General features: G+C 49.6%; 1 protein-coding gene across 1 annotated transcript in view; it reads right to left on the bottom strand.

Moving 5' to 3' along the window:
- Positions 1-6,429: 6,429 nt before the first annotated feature.
- MYH16 (myosin heavy chain 16) overlaps positions 6,430-20,979 on the bottom strand; it is a gene marked incomplete at its 5' end in the record, with an annotated part of 52,596 nt that continues 38,046 nt past the window's right edge. Inside the window, 13 exons of the mRNA XM_082856830.1 lie at positions 6,430-6,861; positions 7,898-8,098; positions 8,632-8,802; positions 9,709-9,834; positions 10,797-11,000; positions 12,144-12,336; positions 14,347-14,450; positions 14,543-14,679; positions 15,827-16,043; positions 17,088-17,220; positions 18,515-18,711; positions 19,086-19,213; positions 20,484-20,601. Coding sequence (XP_082712956.1) covers positions 6,661-6,861; positions 7,898-8,098; positions 8,632-8,802; positions 9,709-9,834; positions 10,797-11,000; positions 12,144-12,336; positions 14,347-14,450; positions 14,543-14,679; positions 15,827-16,043; positions 17,088-17,220; positions 18,515-18,711; positions 19,086-19,213; positions 20,484-20,601 — 2,130 coding nt within the window. The 3' untranslated portion in view covers positions 6,430-6,660. The remainder of the gene's footprint in view (positions 6,862-7,897; positions 8,099-8,631; positions 8,803-9,708; positions 9,835-10,796; positions 11,001-12,143; positions 12,337-14,346; positions 14,451-14,542; positions 14,680-15,826; positions 16,044-17,087; positions 17,221-18,514; positions 18,712-19,085; positions 19,214-20,483; positions 20,602-20,979) is intronic.

Raw genomic sequence — 20,979 nt, 5'->3', positions numbered from 1 at the left:
CCAGGGTTCAGGGTTCAGAGGAGAGAACAGTCCCTTATAACAGTCCCTTATAGCCAGCAAGTTCCCTTCCAGTCTTGTGGTTTTACCATAACTCAGGGTTGGCCTTTTCACAACAGATCTCTAGCCTCAGTTCCTGGTAGCTTGTGGGTGGAAGGGCCCGGGGTCTTTGTGATTTCTGGAAACACCCAAAGTTGTGCTCCATGGGGATGACCCAGAACCTGCTGGGTTCCTTACAAGGACCCAGTACTGGTTCACATGTGAAAGGAGGAGGAAGATAATTGGTGTATGTACCTTAAAATGTACCTGGGGTTTGCTTTAATCAGGTGTGGGAAGATACACAGACATAGAAATGATTGTCATGAAGGAAGAAGTTTATACACTCATAGACCTAGAAGTAGGAAGCATGGCATGACATGCCACTCAGGGCCATGTGGGGAAGCACCAGCGTTGGTCAGGAGTAGAAGGAGCAAGGGGGAAAGCATGGGCACGAGCTTTCATTGTAGTTTCCATGGGAAGGAATGGGCGATGCAGGGTGAGCAGGGTTAGGATTGGCTAATTTCAGCAGGCTGTGGGACAGAGGGGCAGTCCCTCGTCTGCTACCTGGTCCTGGGATAATTAGGGCAGGGGAATATTGCCTCCCAGAGTATAAGAACTGGATAGAGGAGGTGGTTCAGAGTTTGGGCTCCAGATTGGTTAGTCTGTGTATGAGAGCTGTTTGCTATCCCTAAGAATTGGCAGCCCTGGGAGAGGCAGTGTCTCCTCAGATGCCAGACCTTCAAGAATATAGAAAATAAGAAAATATACTTAATACAATCAGTGATACAAAATTTAGCAGCCTTGAAAGCTATCCCCAAACATTTAGCAAAACCATCTAAATAGTCTTTGCTCCATTTACTTTACAGAACATGGTGCCAGTGCCCTGATTTCAATCATCGTGGATGCCAATTATATATTATTATTTTGTAAGGCCATATAGATTATACCCTTTTAGGCCTTTAAGCCATTCTGAAATTTCATGTCCTTAGGCAAAAAACAGCATATGTGGCGAGGTGAAGTCCGTTTTCTTATAAACACTGGGTCAGAAACCTCACCTCATCTCCTGCCACAAAGAATTATTTCTGTCTCTGCATTAACTGAATGGTCTTGGGCAAGTCACTGAGCCTGTCTACTTCTGGGCCCCCACCCTCCCTGGCAAAGTCAGGAGCTGCTCTGAAATTCTCTGAGTGTGGGGGGACCAAAAGTGGACTGTCCTCCAGGAAACAATGATGAGGTCTTTCAACCTCATGGAATGCTCCTGGCATCTCTCCAGGAAGAGGCTCGCTGCCATCAGCTACTAGACTGACAGCCCAGCAGAGCCTCCCCCAGGAGGTCAAGTGTCGGAGTCCTACAGAATGCTAGAAGAAACTTGGCGAGTGTCTCAGTGCCACGCATAATGGGCTCCGTGCCAAGTTATCTTGTTTAAACTTCACATTCCTACGAGGCAGATGCTCTTATTATTCCTCATTTAATAGTTGAGGAAACAGGAGATAAGATAGGTTAAGTTGCCCAAGGTCACACTGCTGGGAAAGTGGAACCCATATCTGACTTCAGAGCAAAAGAATTAGACTTATTTTATGTAATTACTGAGGTGAAGACTAGATTGAAGTAAGGGCAAAATAGAGGAGACGTATTTCGACTCAATACTGGGTGGGACTTTTGAACCATGATTGTCAGCCAAAACTGCAATGAGCTGCCTTTTTTTCAGTGGAAGAGTTCAAGTTGGATTACCATTTTTTTCAGGGATGCTGTGGAAGGGAATCCCAAACTGGCTGAAAGTTGGACTAGACACTCTCCAAATGTCCCTTTGAGCCCTAAAATTCTAATATAATTCTAAGATTGTGTGATTTGGTGTCTCCCAGGAAATTCACATACAGCAGTTGGAGACCCCACCACCGGGCAGCGTCTTCACATTTGGTGCATTTGCACAGAAGGACGCAAACCCCGTTCCCTCCGAGGTGCCTAGAGAGTGCGAAGATTAGAACCATCATGGGGGTGATGTGGGCCTGTGTGAAGACGGAGAGGGATCCACCACCAGCATATTAATATCCCTTCTTCTACCAGCCTGAACAATGATTTCTGTCTGCCAGTGCATTGGAGAGGTCAGGGTGCTGAAACTCAAAGGGAAGACCCCATTTCCATGAAGCTGGGCAGGAGGGGCGTTCTGAGGGCTGCTCCCTCTGCCCCTGCACCCCAAAGACTAGGACAGTGAGGAGAGAAACAGGGTTGAGGATTGTCAGAAGGTGACAAAGAAATCCTGTCACACTTGGGAAGATGGAAGGACCCAGGAAGGGAAGAGCAACTTGGAGGGACTGTGAGACCTGCCTTCCATTCAGGTGGTTCTGTAGGGTCCTGGGTGTCAAAACCAAGGTTGACAAGTGGATTCCACCAGGGGGCAGGGCTCAGCCTGATTTAAGGAAGCTCTCTGTGCAATGTCAGGAAGCACTGCCTTGGGAGGCATTCACTCCAAAAGTATTTACCGTGTTCTCCCTTCAGGCTGGGCGCTATCTTATTGCTGAGAAACAGCAGTGAATAAAACACACAAGATACACTTTGCCTGCCCTCACAGAGCTGGCCTACCTGTGTCTGAGCATCCAGGGAGATGCTGAGGCGTGGCATGGGGGGCCTTTGGGTCGTTAGCCTGGATGGATCTTAACATCCTTTTAGGGGGTCCTGTAACTATCTCAGCTTTACGAAACCTAGTTTGTCTTCATATCTCTGATATGATATCTCTCTTCATATCTCTGATATGATACACCCTTTCACAATTTGCAAAGAACCTCACCATGACTACATAGGTTTCATGGTTTCCAATAGACGCAAGCCTGTGAATGAGGTCACGGACACAACAGAACTCTGATATACTATAAAAATTGCCTTTGGATTAGGAAGTCACAGAAAAAATTCTTCACTTAAAAACAATCTCGGTCTATTTTTCAAGTTTCTTTTATTTAAGATGCATGGGGACAAGGTATTAAAATTGCCCACACGAGGAATTACTTCTAGAGAACAGCCAAGTCCCACAGACATTACATATTCCGTCCTTGACATGAACATGTAGAATCTCAACTAAATCAGACCCACTCTTACTGTTATCCAAGTGCTTGACAGGTTGATGCCATCTCGGAGAAGCCGCGCTAATTTAAATTCCTCTAATGGCTGGGTATTTACATCCCCAAGCCCATCTCCCCCACAGCTATCTTTATTCTTTTGCACCTATCTCTTTCTGGCTTGCACTTTCCTTTGCATAGTAAACATTCTCAGGATAGACCCAGTTTTCCATTTTCATATATTTTTCCTCTCAGTGGTCTGCTGTTGTGATCTGTGTCACCCTGGAAGAAAAAAGAGAGAGAGGGTGAGAAGACCCTTGTGGGCCAGAGCTGGGAATTCTGACATCTTTGACCCCTTCTTGCTAGAAAGACAGTGCCCTCAGGTTCCTGGGCTGCTTCTGCACAGGTTTCCTTCCTTGTAATGGACACCACTGGGTCATACCTGGCTCATTCTCTGCTAGGTTGTGAGGGTTTAGGCCTTCTTTGGGCCTGGCGTGCCCAGGTAGGTCTGAACTCTAGTCGGGCCATTGAGAGGGCCAGAGTGCGATGCCCTGGGATGCAATGCTCACCATGCACTTGTCTGCAATGTCTCATGAGGGGCCAAGAGGCTTCTTTTGCCAACTTGATGTGTCTTCCCAAGAAAGAAAAGCTACTACTCCTCACATCCCACAAATGGATTTTAAAAATTAGCAAGATTTCCTTATGGAGATTATGGAACACTTGCTCCCAGCAGGGCCCTTCACACCCACCCCCCACACCTGTCCCACCAGCTTTGTCTCCCACCCTGTCCAGCACTCTGACCTCATCCTGAGCCCCTCTTCTCCAGTCATGCTGTACCCTTGTGCGCATCCCACCTCTGCACTTTTGCATGTGTTGGGCCTTCTATCTGGAATTCCCTTCTTTCCCTCTATACCTGGTGAGGGATCCATTTTATTTATTCTTTTTAATTTCGATTCTGTTATTTTTACTTTTCATTTTTGTTTATTTTAATTACTATCTGAGATGAATACTTTTATGAAATACACTGACCATGCACTTGGACGTCATGGCAGCATCCAATTGCTCTCGAAATTTCTAAACGCTTCCTCTCAGTTTCTGCAGTGGGGACCACCCACTGAGTGGTGCTGCTCTAGACTCTCATGCGGGTCATGTCCTCCATGGAGCTGCTCCCTAGCCACCTCAGGTCGAACCAGTCGTTCCTCCCCTGGAATCCCCTCCTGTGAGAAGCAAACACTGCAGAACAGTCGCTCACAGCCTTGTGGTGATTGCTGTGTGTGTCTGCCTCTCCACTGGATTCTGAGCTCCACGAGGCGGGATGTCGTTTCTTATTCATCTCTGTATCCCAGAGTACAGGCCTAGTCCATATTCAGGGCTTGGTCAGTATTTGTGATTGAAGATAATGCCACTTTGGAAAACTAAATTCCTGTGGGATTTTGGCTTAGTGCTAACCCATGTACTCGTTTGCTTGCAATATCTCATGGCCACAATGGCATATCTGTGACTGATAAGGGGAGAATGGGGTAAAAGAGTGAGGATGGACCAGGACACAGAGAGCAGACCCCAGGGGCTCTGCCTCTGGGCACTGTTGGCAGGACTGTAACCCAATGACACGAAGACAGAGCAGTTGGACCAGGGCCAGCAGACCCCAGGAATAAACAGTCACCAAGCTGGGGCAGGGGATCTGCTTTACAAGGTGCCTAATCCTGGAGGCTAAGACTTAGCAGGCAGAAGGAGCTGGGTGGTGCAGGAGGCCTCAGGAGTAACCCCCACCAAGGGGGGAGCTCAAAAGAAGGGACCCCTTTGAGGGTTTTGCCCTGAAGGGAGGGGGTTACATGTTAATTGTAGGACTCATCCAGAGGCAAGCCTCTGGTTTCCTTAACTTCCTGAGCTAACCATTATTTAAGAATTAGAGAATTAAAAAGAAGATTCTGTGTCCTATTTTTTGCTCCCTCCCTAAGCAAATGGTGAGAAAAGTCTCAGCTTGAATTCAAAGGTCAATGGGGTTATCACTTCTGGCTAAAACCCAAACTGACCCGGTCCTGAGAGATAGAGAGCTGTGAGTGGGGGACCTTACCCTCACCAAGGGCTGACTCAACCAGATGCTCAAACATGAGGCCAGAAAAAAATTCCCAGAATCCGTGGAGGTTGAACATCAGCATGTGGCACTGAGACTCCAAACCCCTGCCCCTCCCAACCTAAACCAAGTCCTTGATCATGAGTTGTCCCGGTTCATCCTAATCAGACGGTAACCTTATCAATCTCCACAGCAATTAAAATAAAGGACAGCCTGCCTTTCCATAACACAGGGCTTGCGTGACCATGGGCGTCACTGAACTTCCCTGAGCTCATTTTCCTCACCTGGCAAACGCAGATATTTATGCCTACCTCAACGGTATAAATTAGAGTGAAAAACATTTACCACATGTCTGGCTCTTGTGAAAGTAGAAGAAACCTGCATTCCCTGGCTCCTGTTTCTGTAAGGGGAGATTTCTGCTACAGCACTGGTTCTCAAACTTGCCCATATGTCAGAATCACCTGGAGGGCTGGTTAAACCTCAAATGCAGGGCCCACCCCCAGAGCTTCTGCTTCAGTAGGTCTGGAACAACTTCCCAGGTGATGCTGAGGTGGCTGCTGGTCCAAAGGACCACATTTTGGGAACCACTGCTCTAGAATAATGTTCTTTGCTTCTCACCTTTCCCTTGCTCCTCTCATGGGAAGAGGAGTGGTTTATCCTGTACTTGGAAGAAGGAACCAGGAAGGCGGGGATGAACCCCATCTGGTCTCCTTTTGGATCTACCTGCAGGGTCGATGAGCTCTGGTCGTTCCTGCCCTTGGAGTAGGGGCTGCTCCCCAGGGAGCAGGGCTGTGGTTGTTCAGTTCTGCAGGTACTTTTAATTCTGGGGTGAAGTACAAGGATGCTCATGGTAGACACCCATGAATTCTCAATCTAGAATTGTATCATAATAAAACTAGCATTGTGACTTTTATGTGTTTGTCTCCTGTATTTCTTCTCAATTGGTTCTGGATTAAGGAAAATAATAAAAGACTATTAAAAAAATTTCCCCTAAAATCCCACTGGCGCTCAGTGCTCAAGAAATGGTAGCTGTGATGATGATGATTTCCTTGATGTTAGAAACCTAAATTCAGCCAGCATTGATGAAATCCTCAGGGATGATACTGTGGGGGATATGAAAGATGAATGCACACCACCTATAAGCTTGCAAATGTCCCTACAGTTCTCCAGTGAAAACAAGCATGTACTGAGCACCTATCTGCCAGGCCTAGTGTGAAGGGGCAGCAGACGCGGAACCTGCCTCCCAAGAGCTTCCACTCAGATGGGGGGAGCATCACGACCACCAGCACCTGTGACACAAGTGGACGGCATCACACCTGAGAGTGCTGAGGGAGTGTTGCGGCTGAAGGGACAGGGGAGGCTTTGGGATCCCCATTGCATAAGGTCGGGGCATGGCAGACAGGAAGCAGAGAAGTTGGAAAGAGCAAAGCAAGAGCAGGGGAGGTGAACTTGGAGCATAGAGTCCACACCTACCGGCTGTGAGCTGGGACACGTGGCACCTCACTCCTCAGAAAGGGTTTTGGAGGTGCCTGTCTTGGACACCTGGATGATCTCCACAGAGGTGATGCCTTTGCCAGCCACGCGGTGTCTGGTGCGCAGCTTGTTCAGGGCGGTCTCCGCCATGCCGGCCCGCTCCTCGGCGTCATCCAGCTCATGTACCGTCTTCCTATAGCGAGCCAAGGTCTGGTTGGCCTGCTCCTCCTGTGACAAAGGCACAGTGGAAAATGGGGCATAAACCTGGCTTGTTCTGGCTAAACGTGCATTGTTTTCAGTTCTACATGGACATCTTAAAGAGTCCAGTCTTTCTGTAAGGCTTATTAGGAAACACAGCAGTCCTGGGTCGGGGCATCCTCCAGGTCACCACGGACACCTACCTTCAACGCTTTTAGCTGATTGTTTTTGGCTTTGACGTCCATATTTCTAAATAAAATGTGCTCTGTTGCGGCTTCTATAATGTGTGGTTTTAGGCATTAGCTATTGGTACCCCACCATGGAAGATGTGGATTTGGTGCTTTCTTGAGCCCCTGTCACACATTTCCCACCCCCTCATCTTCCCAAGAGAGTAATAGTGTCATTTTGGTTAGAACCGTATTTCCTGTAAACCTGGCCTTTATTGAGCCTTTTGGGAACAGTGTTAGGTGCGTGGGTGGATGATGGGGTCAACGTGGTGGTCCCAGAACTGGCAGCAAATGACAGCAGAGTCAAATATCTACATCCTGGGTGGGGGATGATGGTGGCGGCAGGTGGGCGTGCGGTCTAGGGTTGAGACTTGAAGCTGCCATTTGCTAACCATGTGACTTTGACTGAAATAAGTACCCTACTCTGGGCTGTTTCCTCACCTGTGAAATAGATTAAGAGTATCAGCCTTCCTGCCTTGTGTCAAGGGGATCAAAAAAGGGAAGGTCCTGGTGTTTAACCTTGTGACCAGGAGGGAGAGGCCACAAGGGGCAGTGGAAGCAGGACGGAGGCACCCGAGACCTTCCCTGGCTTTAGATCCCACCGAAGTAGGTGTTTTAGTTAGCACGGGTGTTCTCGGGATATTTTCATTTTTTACACGTTCTTATCTCCAGTGTGTCATGTCTAGTCCACTCCCCATGTGACAGCGAGGATGAAGTGCTGTGGACAGGAAGCCATCTTTTGGCCAAGACTTGAGTCCTCTCCTGTGGTTCATTCTAACCAAGGCTGGAAACCTGGGCTGGGAAGGGGGGAGAATTGGGGCCACGTGGTGGGCACCCACCGCCTCCTCAATCTGCCGCTTGTAGACCTTCAGCTTGTTCTGCAGCTTCTCCACCAGCTCCTGCATGCGCTGGTTGGTCTTGTGGTCCTCCTCCGTCTGGAAGACCAGCTCTTTGAGGCGCCGCTCATTCTTCCGCAGCGTCTTGACTGTTTCCACGTGCTGTTTCTGCTCCCCGTCCAGCTCCGTCTCCAGTTCTTTGATCTGGGGGAGGAGGAGAGGAATGTGGCTGGGGGAACGCAGGTTTTTGAACTTCAGAGCTCAGTGGCCTTGGGCAGGGGTGTTGCAGTGTCCACTTCCTGCCCAGAGGAGAGCCCTGCCCAGGAGGGTTGGGTGGGCTCAGCCTTTCACCAGCAGGTGGTCAGATGCCTTGAGCCTCAAGTTTCCTCCTCTGGAAAATGGGGGAGGCAGGGGTGGGACAAGGTGACCGACCCCCTGGGCCCTTCCAGCTCTGACATTCCATGAGGTGAAGACGGAGGCTCGTTTTAAGTAAGTAATAAGAGAGGAATAATGTCAGAAACAGAGACTGGGAACAGAGACAGAGGAAGAATGTGGGGAACCACTCTGCTTGGGGGCTAAGGACACTCTGTGGGGAAGGTGACAGGGAGAGGAGGAGGAGAGGAGACCGTTGTAGAAATAGATTAGAGGCCCAGCTCCTCATCAGATGCTTGGCACTTTTGGGGGGAAAAGACCCCCTTCCCATCTCCTTTTTCCCTCTGGTTCAGTGCCGCCCTCACCCTGGCTTCCAGCTTCATGATTGTGCGTTTCCCTCCCTTGAGAGCCAGCTGCTCAGCCTCCTCCATCTTGGCCTGCAAGTCCTTGACGGTGACCTCGTAGTTCTTCTTGATTTTCTCCAGGTGCATGCAGTGGTCCTGCTCTTGCCGGAGTTCCTCGGCCATGCGGGCAGCCTGGGGTGGGGGGACGGGTGGAAGCACTGGAGCTGGAGCTGGGCTCCCATCCAGGCTCCTAGTGCCTTTGAGAGACGAGGGACCTTGTCTCCCAGCCTCTGGGACACCAAGCGGTGGACAAGAGGACCCTGGCTGACATGCTGCTGGGGTGTGGTAGAGGGGGTGCCCCATGCTCCCACATCCCTCCGAGTGACGGGAGGAGGCAGGCGCCTGTGCTCAGACCCAGGCTGCCCAATCCCATGGACCCGCCAGCCGGCGCTCTCCAGCCAGACTCTGCTGTCTCCTCCCTGAGGGGCACAGCACAGAGAGCGAGAAAAACACAGGTCTGAGTAGAAAGTCCAAGGTCTGCACCCAGCCCCAGTCATTTAACCCACTTGTTCTTGTGTAAAATATTCATGGAGGGCTTACAGCGTGCCGGGTACCAGTCTATGATCTCAGAACACAGCACCAAATAAGACCAACAATGTTCCTGAGCTCCTGGCATTTCAGTCAAGCCTAAGGAGCTTGACGATAAAATCTGTATTTCCTCATCTTTAAAGTGGGGCACGTAGCATCCACCACTGAGCACCCAAAGGGATACTAGGGTGAAAACACTTGAAGGCCTCCCTTGCTGACCTCCAGCTCTGAACCCCTGGGCACGGCACCCATCTTCCTTTCACTAACCCTCCCCTTAAGGCTGGTTCAAGGCTCCTTTCCTTGCCAAAATACCTGCCCAGATGAGCCCACTTCAATGGCTCCTTTGGTCTGTGTCCCCAGGCCTCATGCTCTAATCTCTTGGCTTTTCAGAAACCAAAGGAGGCGGCCTTCCCTGCCTAGGGTGGCCTGGTCGCCGGCAGGGGCCTTGGCTGGGGTGGGGGTAGGGTGCCCAGGCCCCTCCCGGCTGCAGCAGGCCGTGCACGCACTTACGTCTGTCATGGCTTTCTTGGCCCTCTCATCGACCGAGCGGAACTCACTGATGAGCTCCTCATGCTCGTTGGAGATGCGCTGGACATCAGACTCCAGCTTACGCTTGACCACAAGGAGGCTTTGGTTCTGGAGGAGGAAACGAAGACATTGCCATGAGCCCAGAGTCTGCACAGCCCTTCCTGTGTCCAGGAAAAGCCACCCTCTCCCAGACCCCCAACAAGAAATGGCCCTGGGCCCCCTGCTTGGGGTGACGGTCTCTATCCTGCATTCTTCTCTGAGTTTTAGATTAGAATTTGCATCACACGGAGCCTGGGAAGAACATCATTTAGGCCTGGGGTGGGTGGTATCTCTAGTACAATCCTGAACTTGGAGCTGGGAAGACGAGGTTCAAGCCCTAGTGCTTCTGCCTATGTGTCTCCTTTTTACCCCTGGGATTGGTCTTTTTATCTCTAAAATGGGGTTGTAATCCCTATATGTCCCATGTACATTTTTTTCTTTTGGTGAATTCGCATGAGATGGTGAGTAAGGATGAAGCCGTGCTGGTAAAGGACTGCATTGTGAGCGGCAGGAAGCACCTGCATCACCACTGGGGTCCCTGGTGTTGACCATGGGTGAGCCGCTCAACTCTCAGCCACAGTTTTTCATGTGTACCACGAATGTCGGACTTTGGAATATTCTAGATCCCTTCCAGTTCTGAAGTTCTATCTTCAGTACACTGGGCGGGGTGGGGGGATGGGGGGTGGTAACGGTTGTCCTTAAAATTGGCTAAATCATCAGAATTTCATGAGGAGTTTCTAAAAGTTAAATTCCCGTGGGTCCCACTACAGACTCACTGGATCAGAATCTCCAGGGGGGAGTCGTGGGAGTCTGTCTTGAAAAGCTCTGCACTGAAAAATGGTTAAGATGGTACGTTTTATGTTATGGGTTTTTTGGTTTGTTTTCTAACCACAACAGAAAGAAAGCTCTGCAGGTGCATTCTGAGGATCTGCCGAGTGGGCCTTTGAGGGGAGCCCATGAGGTTTGGGCGCCGCCCTGGCCTCACCCCAGCACCCCGAGTGGGAGTCCACGTGGCCGGTAGCTGCCCCCACCTGGACGTTGAGCTCGTTGTGCCGCTCGGTGACCTCCACCACCTCCTGCTCCAGCAGCTTGCGGGAGCGCTCGCTGCCCTCCAGGGCCGAGCGCACCTCGTCCATCTCAGTCTGCAGCAGGCTCAGGCGCCGTTCCTGCAGGTTGTACTGTTCCCGCAGCTCCTCGTGCTGCCGGGCATCTTCGTCCATCTGGATCTGCAGGTCCTGGCGGACGAGAGAGCCTGGCCTGAGCCCTTCTCCCACGGCCAGGGGTTGCCCAGGCCTGAGGGTGCTATGACCTTCCTGGACCAGGCTCAGCGGGGAGCTGGGGTGAAGGTGGGGAGGTGCAGGCCACAGGGGAAGAGAGTGCAAAGTGCAGCCCTGCCCTGGGGAGTTCAGGGTCTGGTTGATGCAGGGCCCAGGTATCTGGAGGATCTGTCCAGCCTGGTCAGCATGAGGTCAAGGATTTCCTGATGATGAGGACCTGGTGTTTCCAGCAGGGTCTTCTCAAGGAGGCCTTCCTCAGTGACCTTTGACAATTATACCCTGCCCTGGCTAATTCCCGTCTCCCTTCTCCTGTCTTTCTCCATAGCACTTCTCACAATTTTTTTTTTTTGCTGTACGCGGGCCTCTCACTGTTGTGGCCTCTCCCATTGCAGAGCACAGGCTCTGGACATGCAGGCTTAGCGGCCATGGCTCACGGGCCTAGCTGCTCCGCGGCATGTGGGATCTTCCCGGACTGGGGCACGAACCCGTGTCCCCTGCATCGGCAGGCAGACTCTCAACCACTGCACCACCAGGGAAGCCCTCTCACCATTTTTAATACTACAGTTTTATTTATTTGTTGCTTATTATTTGTCTGCAGGGAAGTTTGTTTGTTTTATCCATTCTTGTACCCCTAGCACCTAAAACAGTGCCTGGCCAGGGCAGGGCTCCAGTAAACACATGTTGAATGCGTGGGTCCAGCTATGCATGTGCTACAGACCAGGCTGATGACAGCAAGTGATAAAGCAGACCTTCAACTCTTTGAGATGAGTGGTCGGTATATGGGTGTTTGTTATGTTCTTTATTTTTCTGTGTCTGTAATCATTTCTAATAAGTCAAAAATGATTTTAAAAAGCAAGACAGGCCCAAATTCCTGACTCCCTCCTTCCCTCTTTCCAGTGGTCCAGGATACGGATCTTGGTAGTTGGGGTCTCTCATTTATACAGTCCCCAAGTCTCCTGCTCCCTAGACTGCCAGCCACCCCACGTTCTCGCTCTCGTGCCTTTATCCTGGCTGGACAGGCATGTCATTAGCTCCCAGTGAGCCTGCAGGCTCGGGGATGGCTGGCTTTGTGATTAGTTCTTCCTGCTTCCAGATTGCTACCTTGATTTGCTGTTGCAGCCTTTTCAGCGTCTTCACAAGTTCGCTGTTGTTCTTGTTGGCGTGGTCCAGCTGGATTTCCATCTCATTCAGGTCTGTCTCCATCTTCTTCTTGAGCCGAAGTGCCTCTGCCCGGCCCTTGGCCTCCGCCTCCAGGCTGGCCTGCAAGGATTCGATGGCCCTCTGGTGGTTCTTCCTGCAAGTCCAAGCAGAGAAGGCCTTGGCGTACTGGGCCCACTGTTCAGGATGTGCTAAACCTCTCTAGATAAGAAATCTCAGCAATAATGTGGATACGGCCAGCATGCTGTGAGATTAAACTGTATCTCCCCTTAAAGTCTTTAAGTGGGGGAGCATCATGCTTTGGGAAAAGGAATGGAAGGTCGATGTTAACCATGTGTCTTTGTGATCTCAATTCATTTAATATGCAAAACAGCCTGGCAAGGAAACTGAGGCTCCAACATGATGAAAAACACGCCAAAGATCACTCTTTAGTCCACAATGGAGTCAATTCAAGGCCAGATGCTAAGGTCTCCGCTGTTTGTTTTCATTATAAAATGTGAGCTTTGGCTATACAGGTCAGAATCCCTCTTTTCAAAGCAACAGTTAAGTGACCAAAGAAAAAATAGATAAATTGGACTTCATCAAAATTTAAGACTTTTGTGCTTCAAAGGATATTATCAATAAAGTGAAAAGACAACCCACAGAATGGGAGAAAATATTTGCAAATCATGTATCTGATAAGAGTCTAGTATCCAGAATAAATAAAGAACTCTTAAAATCAACAATAAAAAGATAAATAACCCAGTTTTTGGGAAAGAACTTGAATGGGCATTTCTCCAAATCAGACATATAGCTGGTCAATAAGCACATAAAAGATGCTCAGCATCATTAGCCATCGTGGAAATGCAATTCACGTCCACCAGGATGGCTATAATCAAATGGCTACTCTAAGTACTTCATATAAATGGGATCATACAGAATTTGTCTTCTTGTGACTGGCTTATTTCACTTAGCATAATGTCCTCAAGGTTCATTCATGTTATAGCATGTGTCAGACTCTCCTTCCTTTTTAAGGCTGAATAATATTCCACTGTATGGATGGACCACATTTTGTGTATCCATTCATCACTGGGCATTTTGGTTGCTTCCCATTTTTGCTATTATGAATAATGCTGCAATGAACTTGGGTTCACAGATATCTCTTTGAGACCCTGATTTTAATTCTTCTGGGTATATACTCAGAAGTGGAATTGCTGGATCATATGGTAATTCTATTTAAAAAAATTTGAGGAATCTCCATACTGTTTTCCACAGCAGCTGTACCATTATATTACATTCCCACCAACAGTGTACAAGGGTTCCAATTTCTCCACATCCTTGCCAACACTTGTTATTTTCTGTGTTTTGGATAGTAGCTATCCTAATGGAAGAGAGGTGGTATCTTGTAGTTTTGATTTGTATTTCCCTAATGACTAACGATACTGAGAATCTTTCCATGTACTTTTTGGCCATTTGTATATCTTCTTTGGAGAAATGTCTATTTGAGTCCTTTACCAATTTTTAAAAAAAAAATATTTTATTGAAGTACAGTTGATTTACAGTGTTGTGTTAATTCTGCTGTACAGCAAAGTGATTCAGTAATACATATATATACATTCTTTTTCATGTTCTTTTCCATTATGGTTTATTACAGGATATTGACTATAGTTCCCTGTGCTATACAGTAGGACCTTGTTTATCCATTCTATATGTTTGCATCTGCTAATATCAAACTCTCAATCCATCTCTCCCCCACCTCCCCTCCCCCTTGGCAACCACAAGTCTGTTATCTATGTCTCTGAGTCTGTTTCTGTTTCGTAAATAAGTTCATTTGTATATTTCAGATTCCACATGTAAGTGATATCATGTGGTATTTGTCTTTCTCCTTCTGATTTGCTTCACTACCCATTTTTGAATTGGGTTATTATCTCATGGGGTTTTGTGATGAATCACTAAAGTACTATATTTCTAAGTGCACACCAGAGAGTGCCATATTAGTATGAGGTACCATCATTATTCCCATTTCACAGATGAGGAAACAGGTTCAGAGAGGCTCACCTCATTTGCCCAAGCTCACACATGACTGGTATGTGGCAGAGACCCAGGTTTCTGGACTCTGCTCCATCATGCTACCTAGACTCAGTCTCCTGTCCCATCAGCCTCATACCTCGTAGCTTCAAATTCCTCTTCTTTCTCGTGGATTCTCCGGTCAATATCAGCTTTCACCTGAGCCAGTTCCAGCTGAATTCGAATCACCTTGCTCTCTTCAACCTGCCAGGAATATAAACATCAGTCTTCCTGGCCCAGCAGGTGTGTGGTCCCTGGCCAAGGTCCAGCCCCCAATGTGATGACCACATGGTTACCTCCAGGGAAGACTCAGCTTCCTCCAGGGCCACCTGGAGTTCTTCCTTCTCAATCTCCAATTTTTTCTTCATTTTCTGCAGCTCATGTATACTCCGTCCTCCCTCACCCAACTGATCAATCAGTTCCTTTATCTCCTCTGAGAAAGGAATATTCTTGTTAACAAGAAGCAATATTCTTGTTAACGAGAAGAATATTTTGTTAATAAGAAGCATGAGGACTATCGGCTTCCCGGGGTAATGGCATGTGACACAATTATTCCTCTATCTTTTCTCACCTGCACCAGGAGCTGATAGGGGGTGGTAGGCAGGGACCCTCAGCAGCACCTGATCATAACCCCCCCTCCTCTTTTCCTTCCTCTCCTAGTCAAGTCAACCTATATCTGGTTCAGCTCTTCCTCCCCAGTCTTTAACTTGTATTTACTTTATGCCCAAGTCCTTCAGTACTTACACTTCTGAAATTAAGAAAGCAGAGGCCTCAAACAGTTGACTCTCAAGATTATCTGCTGTAAGCAGAGAGCTCCTCTGGGAGTGACTCATAGGACCTTGGGCAGCTTTGGGGACAATCAAGGACCATCTTTTTCTACCCTCCATTGCAGTGATGCTACATCAACCCCCCGCCCCCACCAGGACTCAAATACAACCCTGGGGAGGAAGCAGGGTGGGGCAGCCCAGATTGAGGAAACCCTGCATTGGCTGAGTTTTCATTTCTGCTGCTCAGTAGAACAGGGGCCCCAAAACAGTTCTTCAAAAATGGAAAAAAGTGACATCTCTTGAACACTGAGTTTGTGTTTAGGAAAACCACAAAAACAAATAATACAAATTTCATGTGGCAAGAGTAGATAACCAACACTTTTCAAGCAATATCCAACAGAATGAAATTCCAGCCTGAGACTCCTATATGTAAGAAACACATATGCATACACATATTATTTACATATGGTAGATGGAAGGGCTCAATATCTAAATCTCCTGAGCCCTTATTTGACTAGCTACTCTACCGAGCGAAGACTTAAGACATTTTTATCTTACTTCATTATCGCAACAGCCTTACACGGAAGGCAGTATTATTTCCCCATTTTACAGATGAGGCACAGAAGAACTAGGTAACTCACCTGCCTGAAGTTATACTGCGGAATGCCCACATGCTTTGACCAAGTGCTTGCCAGCCAGTCAGCAAACACTGATTGTGCACCTACTATGCGCTGGGTGCTCAGACCCATGAGGGGGGGGGGGTCCGGCTGTGTCCTCATCCCTGCAGGCCCGTCCACCTGCCCCCAGACTCACCCTGCAGGGTCTTGTTCTCCTTCTTCACCGACTCCAGGTGCTCCAGGCACTCCTCGTAGACGGTCTTGATCTTGAAGCTCTCGGTCATGTACATGCGGCACTCCTTCTGGGAGGTGTCCACCTCCACCTGCAGCTCCTCGCACTTCTGCTGCCACTCAGCCAGCATCTTGTCAAAGACCCGCTGCTTCTTGTCCAGGGCTGCGGCTGCGGCGTTGGCCTGGGGTGAGGAGGGGATGGTGTCAGGGGTCTGCCTTTCCTGTGCCTTTCCCCTCCTTCTGCCCCCTCCCTTCCTTCCCTCTACCTCTCCAGTAACTCTGGTGACCCCAGACTTCTTTGAATGGGGATAGAATTCAACATTTGTGGCACAAGCACAGAATAGGGAGTCCAGAAATAATTATGTTTCGGTTCCAAAACATCTACTACTAGACGTGTGACCTTGGGCCGCCCACCTTATCTTCCCAGGTGAGGGTTTTCTCAGGTGTAAAAGGAGGGATCTGGGCCACAACAGCCTTCCCAGATTTATGACGTTCACCTAACTCCCCATAATGTTTTTCTCTATAACATACTAATATATATCATTGCCCAACTCAGAGATGGGTGGGTATTATTTTTCTTGTGCATCAAAGCTCATTATTCTTAGATATTATTCTCACAGCCCTTCCATCTTTTTCATAACTCCCCGCAACTGTGTATCTGCTGCTGCACAATATTAGACGTTGTAAATTTCTGCTTAATTTCTTCTTTTTTTTTTTCTGCTTAACTTCTTAATTTGGAGGGAGCAAAAACCTTGGGGTTTTAGGACTTTTTCCCCCCAAAGCCTCTCACATGGCTATGACCTTATCTGGACCAAGACTGGGTTGGTGTGTGCCAGTGGAAATCTTATTTAATTTTGCTAAAGACTGGCAAATCAGTCTGAACTAGGGATGCAAACGGGAATATTTAGCCACACAAAGTGTGTGGGACATGGTTTGCAGAAGAGGAAGGGGAACAGGGGTAATAGGTTCCTGGACTTCCTGGGACTGAGTTTTATCCTTGTCACAGACCTATTTAAATAGTGGCTGGTTGAGTTAAGATCTCAGAATCATGAGCATGTTGACACATGTTCAAGCAGTGAACAGTGGGCCTGACTGCAAACCCTGTTCTCCACCCTCTGGGGCCACCTGTTCCTTCTTGCTAACCCAACATGTGACAGTCTCATCCAGCTTCCTGTGGGCTGTTGGACCCAGCAAATGGTCAGCCTTGGAGCATTTGGCCCTCTGACCTTCTCCAAGTCGATGGTGAGGTCCTCAACTTCTGCCTGGAGTCTCTGTTTGTTTTTCTCGAGGGAGGCGGCTCGGGCCTGGGCGGCTTCAGCCGTCTCTTCTGCCTCCTGGAGCCTGGCGGCCAGTTTTCTCCTGTGGATGAGAGCAAGAGAGGCCATCAAGGAAACATAGGCACCCACGGGCAGGGGAGCCCAGCATGGCGCTGAGCTCTGGTGTCACAATGGAAAAGATGCAGATAAAAACGGGGGTGTTTGGCACAGAGCAACCAGTGTCCAGTCATCCATTCCACAAATATTCATTGTTTCTACTCAGTGCCAAGTCCTATTCTAGGCATTAGGGAAACAGCAGTGAATAAAACAGACTAAGATCCCTGCCCTCAAAACTTCTGTTCTAGAGGGGGGGCAGAAAACACAACAAAGTGACATAAGCACTATGGGAAAATAAAGCAGGGAGGGGACACATGTGCAAAGGCCAGGACCCTGTGGGTGTCTGGGGAAGAGGTTCCAGACAGAGAGAGGGGAGGGTTTGAAATTGAGGTTTAGCTCGGAGTGAGAGCTTGGGGTGGGACCAGGCAGCCCCCATAGCTCTCAATAGAAAATATTAGAAAAGGGCTGGAGGGCAGGAGGTGGAGCTGCAGGAAGGCAGGTGTGGGCTCAGCGAATAAAGAGTGCCAGATAAAGATTGATGTCAGCTGGAAGGCACTGCGCTTATGCTGTCACCACAAATGCCAGTGGATGGAAGGCACCAGTGGCAGGCTGGGGTTCCCTCCCCGCCTGGCACCAGGGGCTCACATGCAGGCCTTCCCTGGGTGCCCTGGCCCACGGGCACCCACGCCAGCCTCTTGTGCAAGAGGGCAGCTCTGAGCCACGTTCGTGTGTCCGCTCTTGTTTCCTCAGGCCCGTCAAGCAGAGCGTTTGTGTCTCTAGTTTGTGAAGGAAGAAAGTTCAAAGGACTTGAGGGCATTCGCCACAGAGCTGGGGAACTGGCCGAGGGGGGACCTCTGCCACGGAGTGTGGCCCGTGTCCTCTCAGCATCACCGAGGGGCCTCACCCCAGTCCCACCAGGCCCCTGGAAGCTTCCTGAGCACTTCAGAGGCAGAGAAGCCCTGCCTGGAGGCAGGTCCCGCCCCCCCACCATCCTGACTTCCCTGCAGGGAGCCTGAGCATTTCTGGGCAGAAGATGTAGGTAAGAGAGCCCTTGAAGAGGGAAGCTGAAAGCAGTGGGGCATGCAGTGCGTGACCTGGTGAGGGCACGAAGTGGGCTCCCTGTCCTGACACTCGTCCCCCCTTTAAGAGGAGCCCCTGAACTGCCCTCTCCTGGGTGTGGCCCTGGCGTCAGCTGTGGCTGTGGTGCTCAGGCCCCCATCTCGCACCCACCCGCCAACCCGCTGGCCTCCCCGGCCCTTCTGGCACAGGGTGACGCTCACTTGGTCTCCTCCAGCTCCTCGGTCCTCTGGATGGCGTCCGTCTCATACTTGGTCCTCCAGGTGGTCACCTCGGTGTTGAGTTTGGACACAAGGCGCTGCAGCTCCGACTTGCCTCCCTGCTCCTCCTCCAGCTGCTCCTTCAGCAGGTCCAGGTCGTGCTTGGTGTTGGCAAGACTCACCACGGCCGTGCTGCGGGACTGCGGTGACCAGACCAGCCTGTCAGGGCCCCCCAGCTCTGTGGCACCCAGGGCCATCACTTAGAGATACACGACGTTGGATCAACAGTACAGCGGGGTAAAGGCAGGGCGGGGGACGGTGGGGGGAGACACAGGAGTCTACAACCCAAACCACCAGGGTTTAACTTTCCTTGATTTCTTCCAATTACTATCCACAAGGATACGTAATTCCGTTAATTTCATTTAGTCGCACATATAGCGTACTCTGGTTTTGTTGTTAACTCTTTTACTTGCAGTGGAATCAAATATTTTTCATGTTCCTTCTACATCTTCATAACATATGACTTTCTTCAAGGAGGCAGCTCTGTCACCCCCTACCTCACCCCCAAACCAACCTTGGACTCTTCATCCAGCTGCCTCTTGTAATCGTCCACCTGTGATGTCAGGGACGTCTTTATCCTCAGGATCTGATTAAGCCGGCTCTGGGATTCTTCATATTCCCGGCTCAGTTCACTGTTTTCAGCTGGGCGAGAAGGGAACGGAAGAAGCGTTGGGTGGAGAACTAGCTCCCCCGCCAGATCCTAAGCCTTGCTCCCAAAGTGCCCATCAGTATAGTGGCTTGGCCAGCTGAGCTGGAATGGGGAGCAGGGTGACCACCGCATCAGCTGCCCAAATCTAGTGGGCCCAGGAGGGGAGCAAGTGCCCAAGGATCGCCACCATCCAGGTGATTTGCATGGGATAAGCGGCTTCAGATAGCGAAGCCCCTGGCAGGAGATACAGCAAAGAAGTTTGGAGAAAACAGTCGGGCGGAGAGTGTTTACTTTGAAAAAAAATGCATTTGTCACGGTCCCAGAACCTACACTCCTGTCATTTGTAGACTGCTCTCCGGAGCCAGAGGCCAGGAGAAGGTGCATGAGCCAGAGAACCAGCAAGGGTTCCCAGTTCTGCCCTGTATCTTCGGTTTTGTGACCATGGGCAAGTCACTTCACCTCACTGAGTTTCACTCTTCTTATCCATCAAATGGGGATACTGATTTTAAAAAGTATTCAGAATGTGGAAAGTAAGGCCAAAGGAGGTTCTCTGGTGTCAAACGAGAGTGTTGTCTAACTGGTGCACCTCAGGAGCGTTAACTTCTCGAAGGAAATGCACCTTTGCTTGACTTAACTGTTGACCCCTCTTTAGAGCCCAGACTCTGTGAAGTCAGACGTTAACTTGCATATTGATGAGTTGCAAATTATTTTTGACCTAGAGATGCAGAGAATTTCTTCTGGTAGAAAAAACCCCAAATCAAACCTAGAGGTTGCAGTATTATTGCCGCATAGGACATGAACCGTTTTGCATCTAACTCAGCAGAGTTACTGAAACATTCCTTTCCTGACTGGCTGTGTAAATCTCGGCCCCCTCAGGTGCTTTTCAAAGGCAGTTTTCCCATTTTTCTGGTTCCCTCATTAGTGACACGTGTCCGCTTTACGTTAGTAGGCAGGTCATGTTTGAAAATGTTTGAAAATTGTGTTTTGTCGGTATTACTGCTCCTCCTGCTGATCTCACGGGGTGGCTGAGAGAACTGATAGGAAAATGTTTTGGACAGTGTTCCCTGTTTTACACTGTAAAGATGTTACTTGGAGCACTCAGTGGGAGGAAGAAAATCTTCTCGTCTCGTCACAGGGGATGTGGATTTTCCAAGGTCAAGGAAGCTCTGGGAGGGCACCCAGGTACTCTTTCAGTTTCCTTGAGGATCCCCACTCCTTTCCATGCGCTGTTCCTTAGGAAGCTGTGGGGAGGGGAGAGCTCACCTTGGAGGCGGGTCCTGATGGCGTTGATTTCCACCTGGTTCCGCTCCAGCTCAGCCACCTTGGCATTGGCCTCTGATAAGTTATCTTCCAGCTTTCGAACGTGGGCCTCGGCATTCATCTGCTCAGGGAGAACGAACCCAGTGGGGAAATGGGGAGGGCCAGGCCAGGCCCTCCCTGCTTCCCAGCTGCGCTGCCCTAGTGCAGCCTCCCAGGCCACCTACCTCATCCTTCTAGAACATCCCTGTCTCAGAAACCTCCAGTGGCTCACCATTTTCTATCAACGTAAGCCCAGAGCCTTTGGGTTGGCACACAGCCCCTCACTCCCGGGCCCCTGCTGACCTCACTCGATAGGAAAATGCCGGGAGCCAGTTAATTTAAGGAAAAATACCAGCATTAGAGCAGGCGTCTGCAGATAAAACAGGAACTACGAAGATGCCTCGTGAGTGTCTGAAGTTTGGAGACACTAGTTGGCTGGGACCTGGACCCCCAAAGCATC

This window comes from Leucopleurus acutus (genome assembly GCF_964270905.1).
Source record: "Leucopleurus acutus genome assembly, chromosome: 16".
NCBI lineage: Eukaryota > Metazoa > Chordata > Mammalia > Artiodactyla > Delphinidae > Leucopleurus > Leucopleurus acutus.
This window is presented reverse-complemented; position numbering and strand designations above follow the sequence as displayed.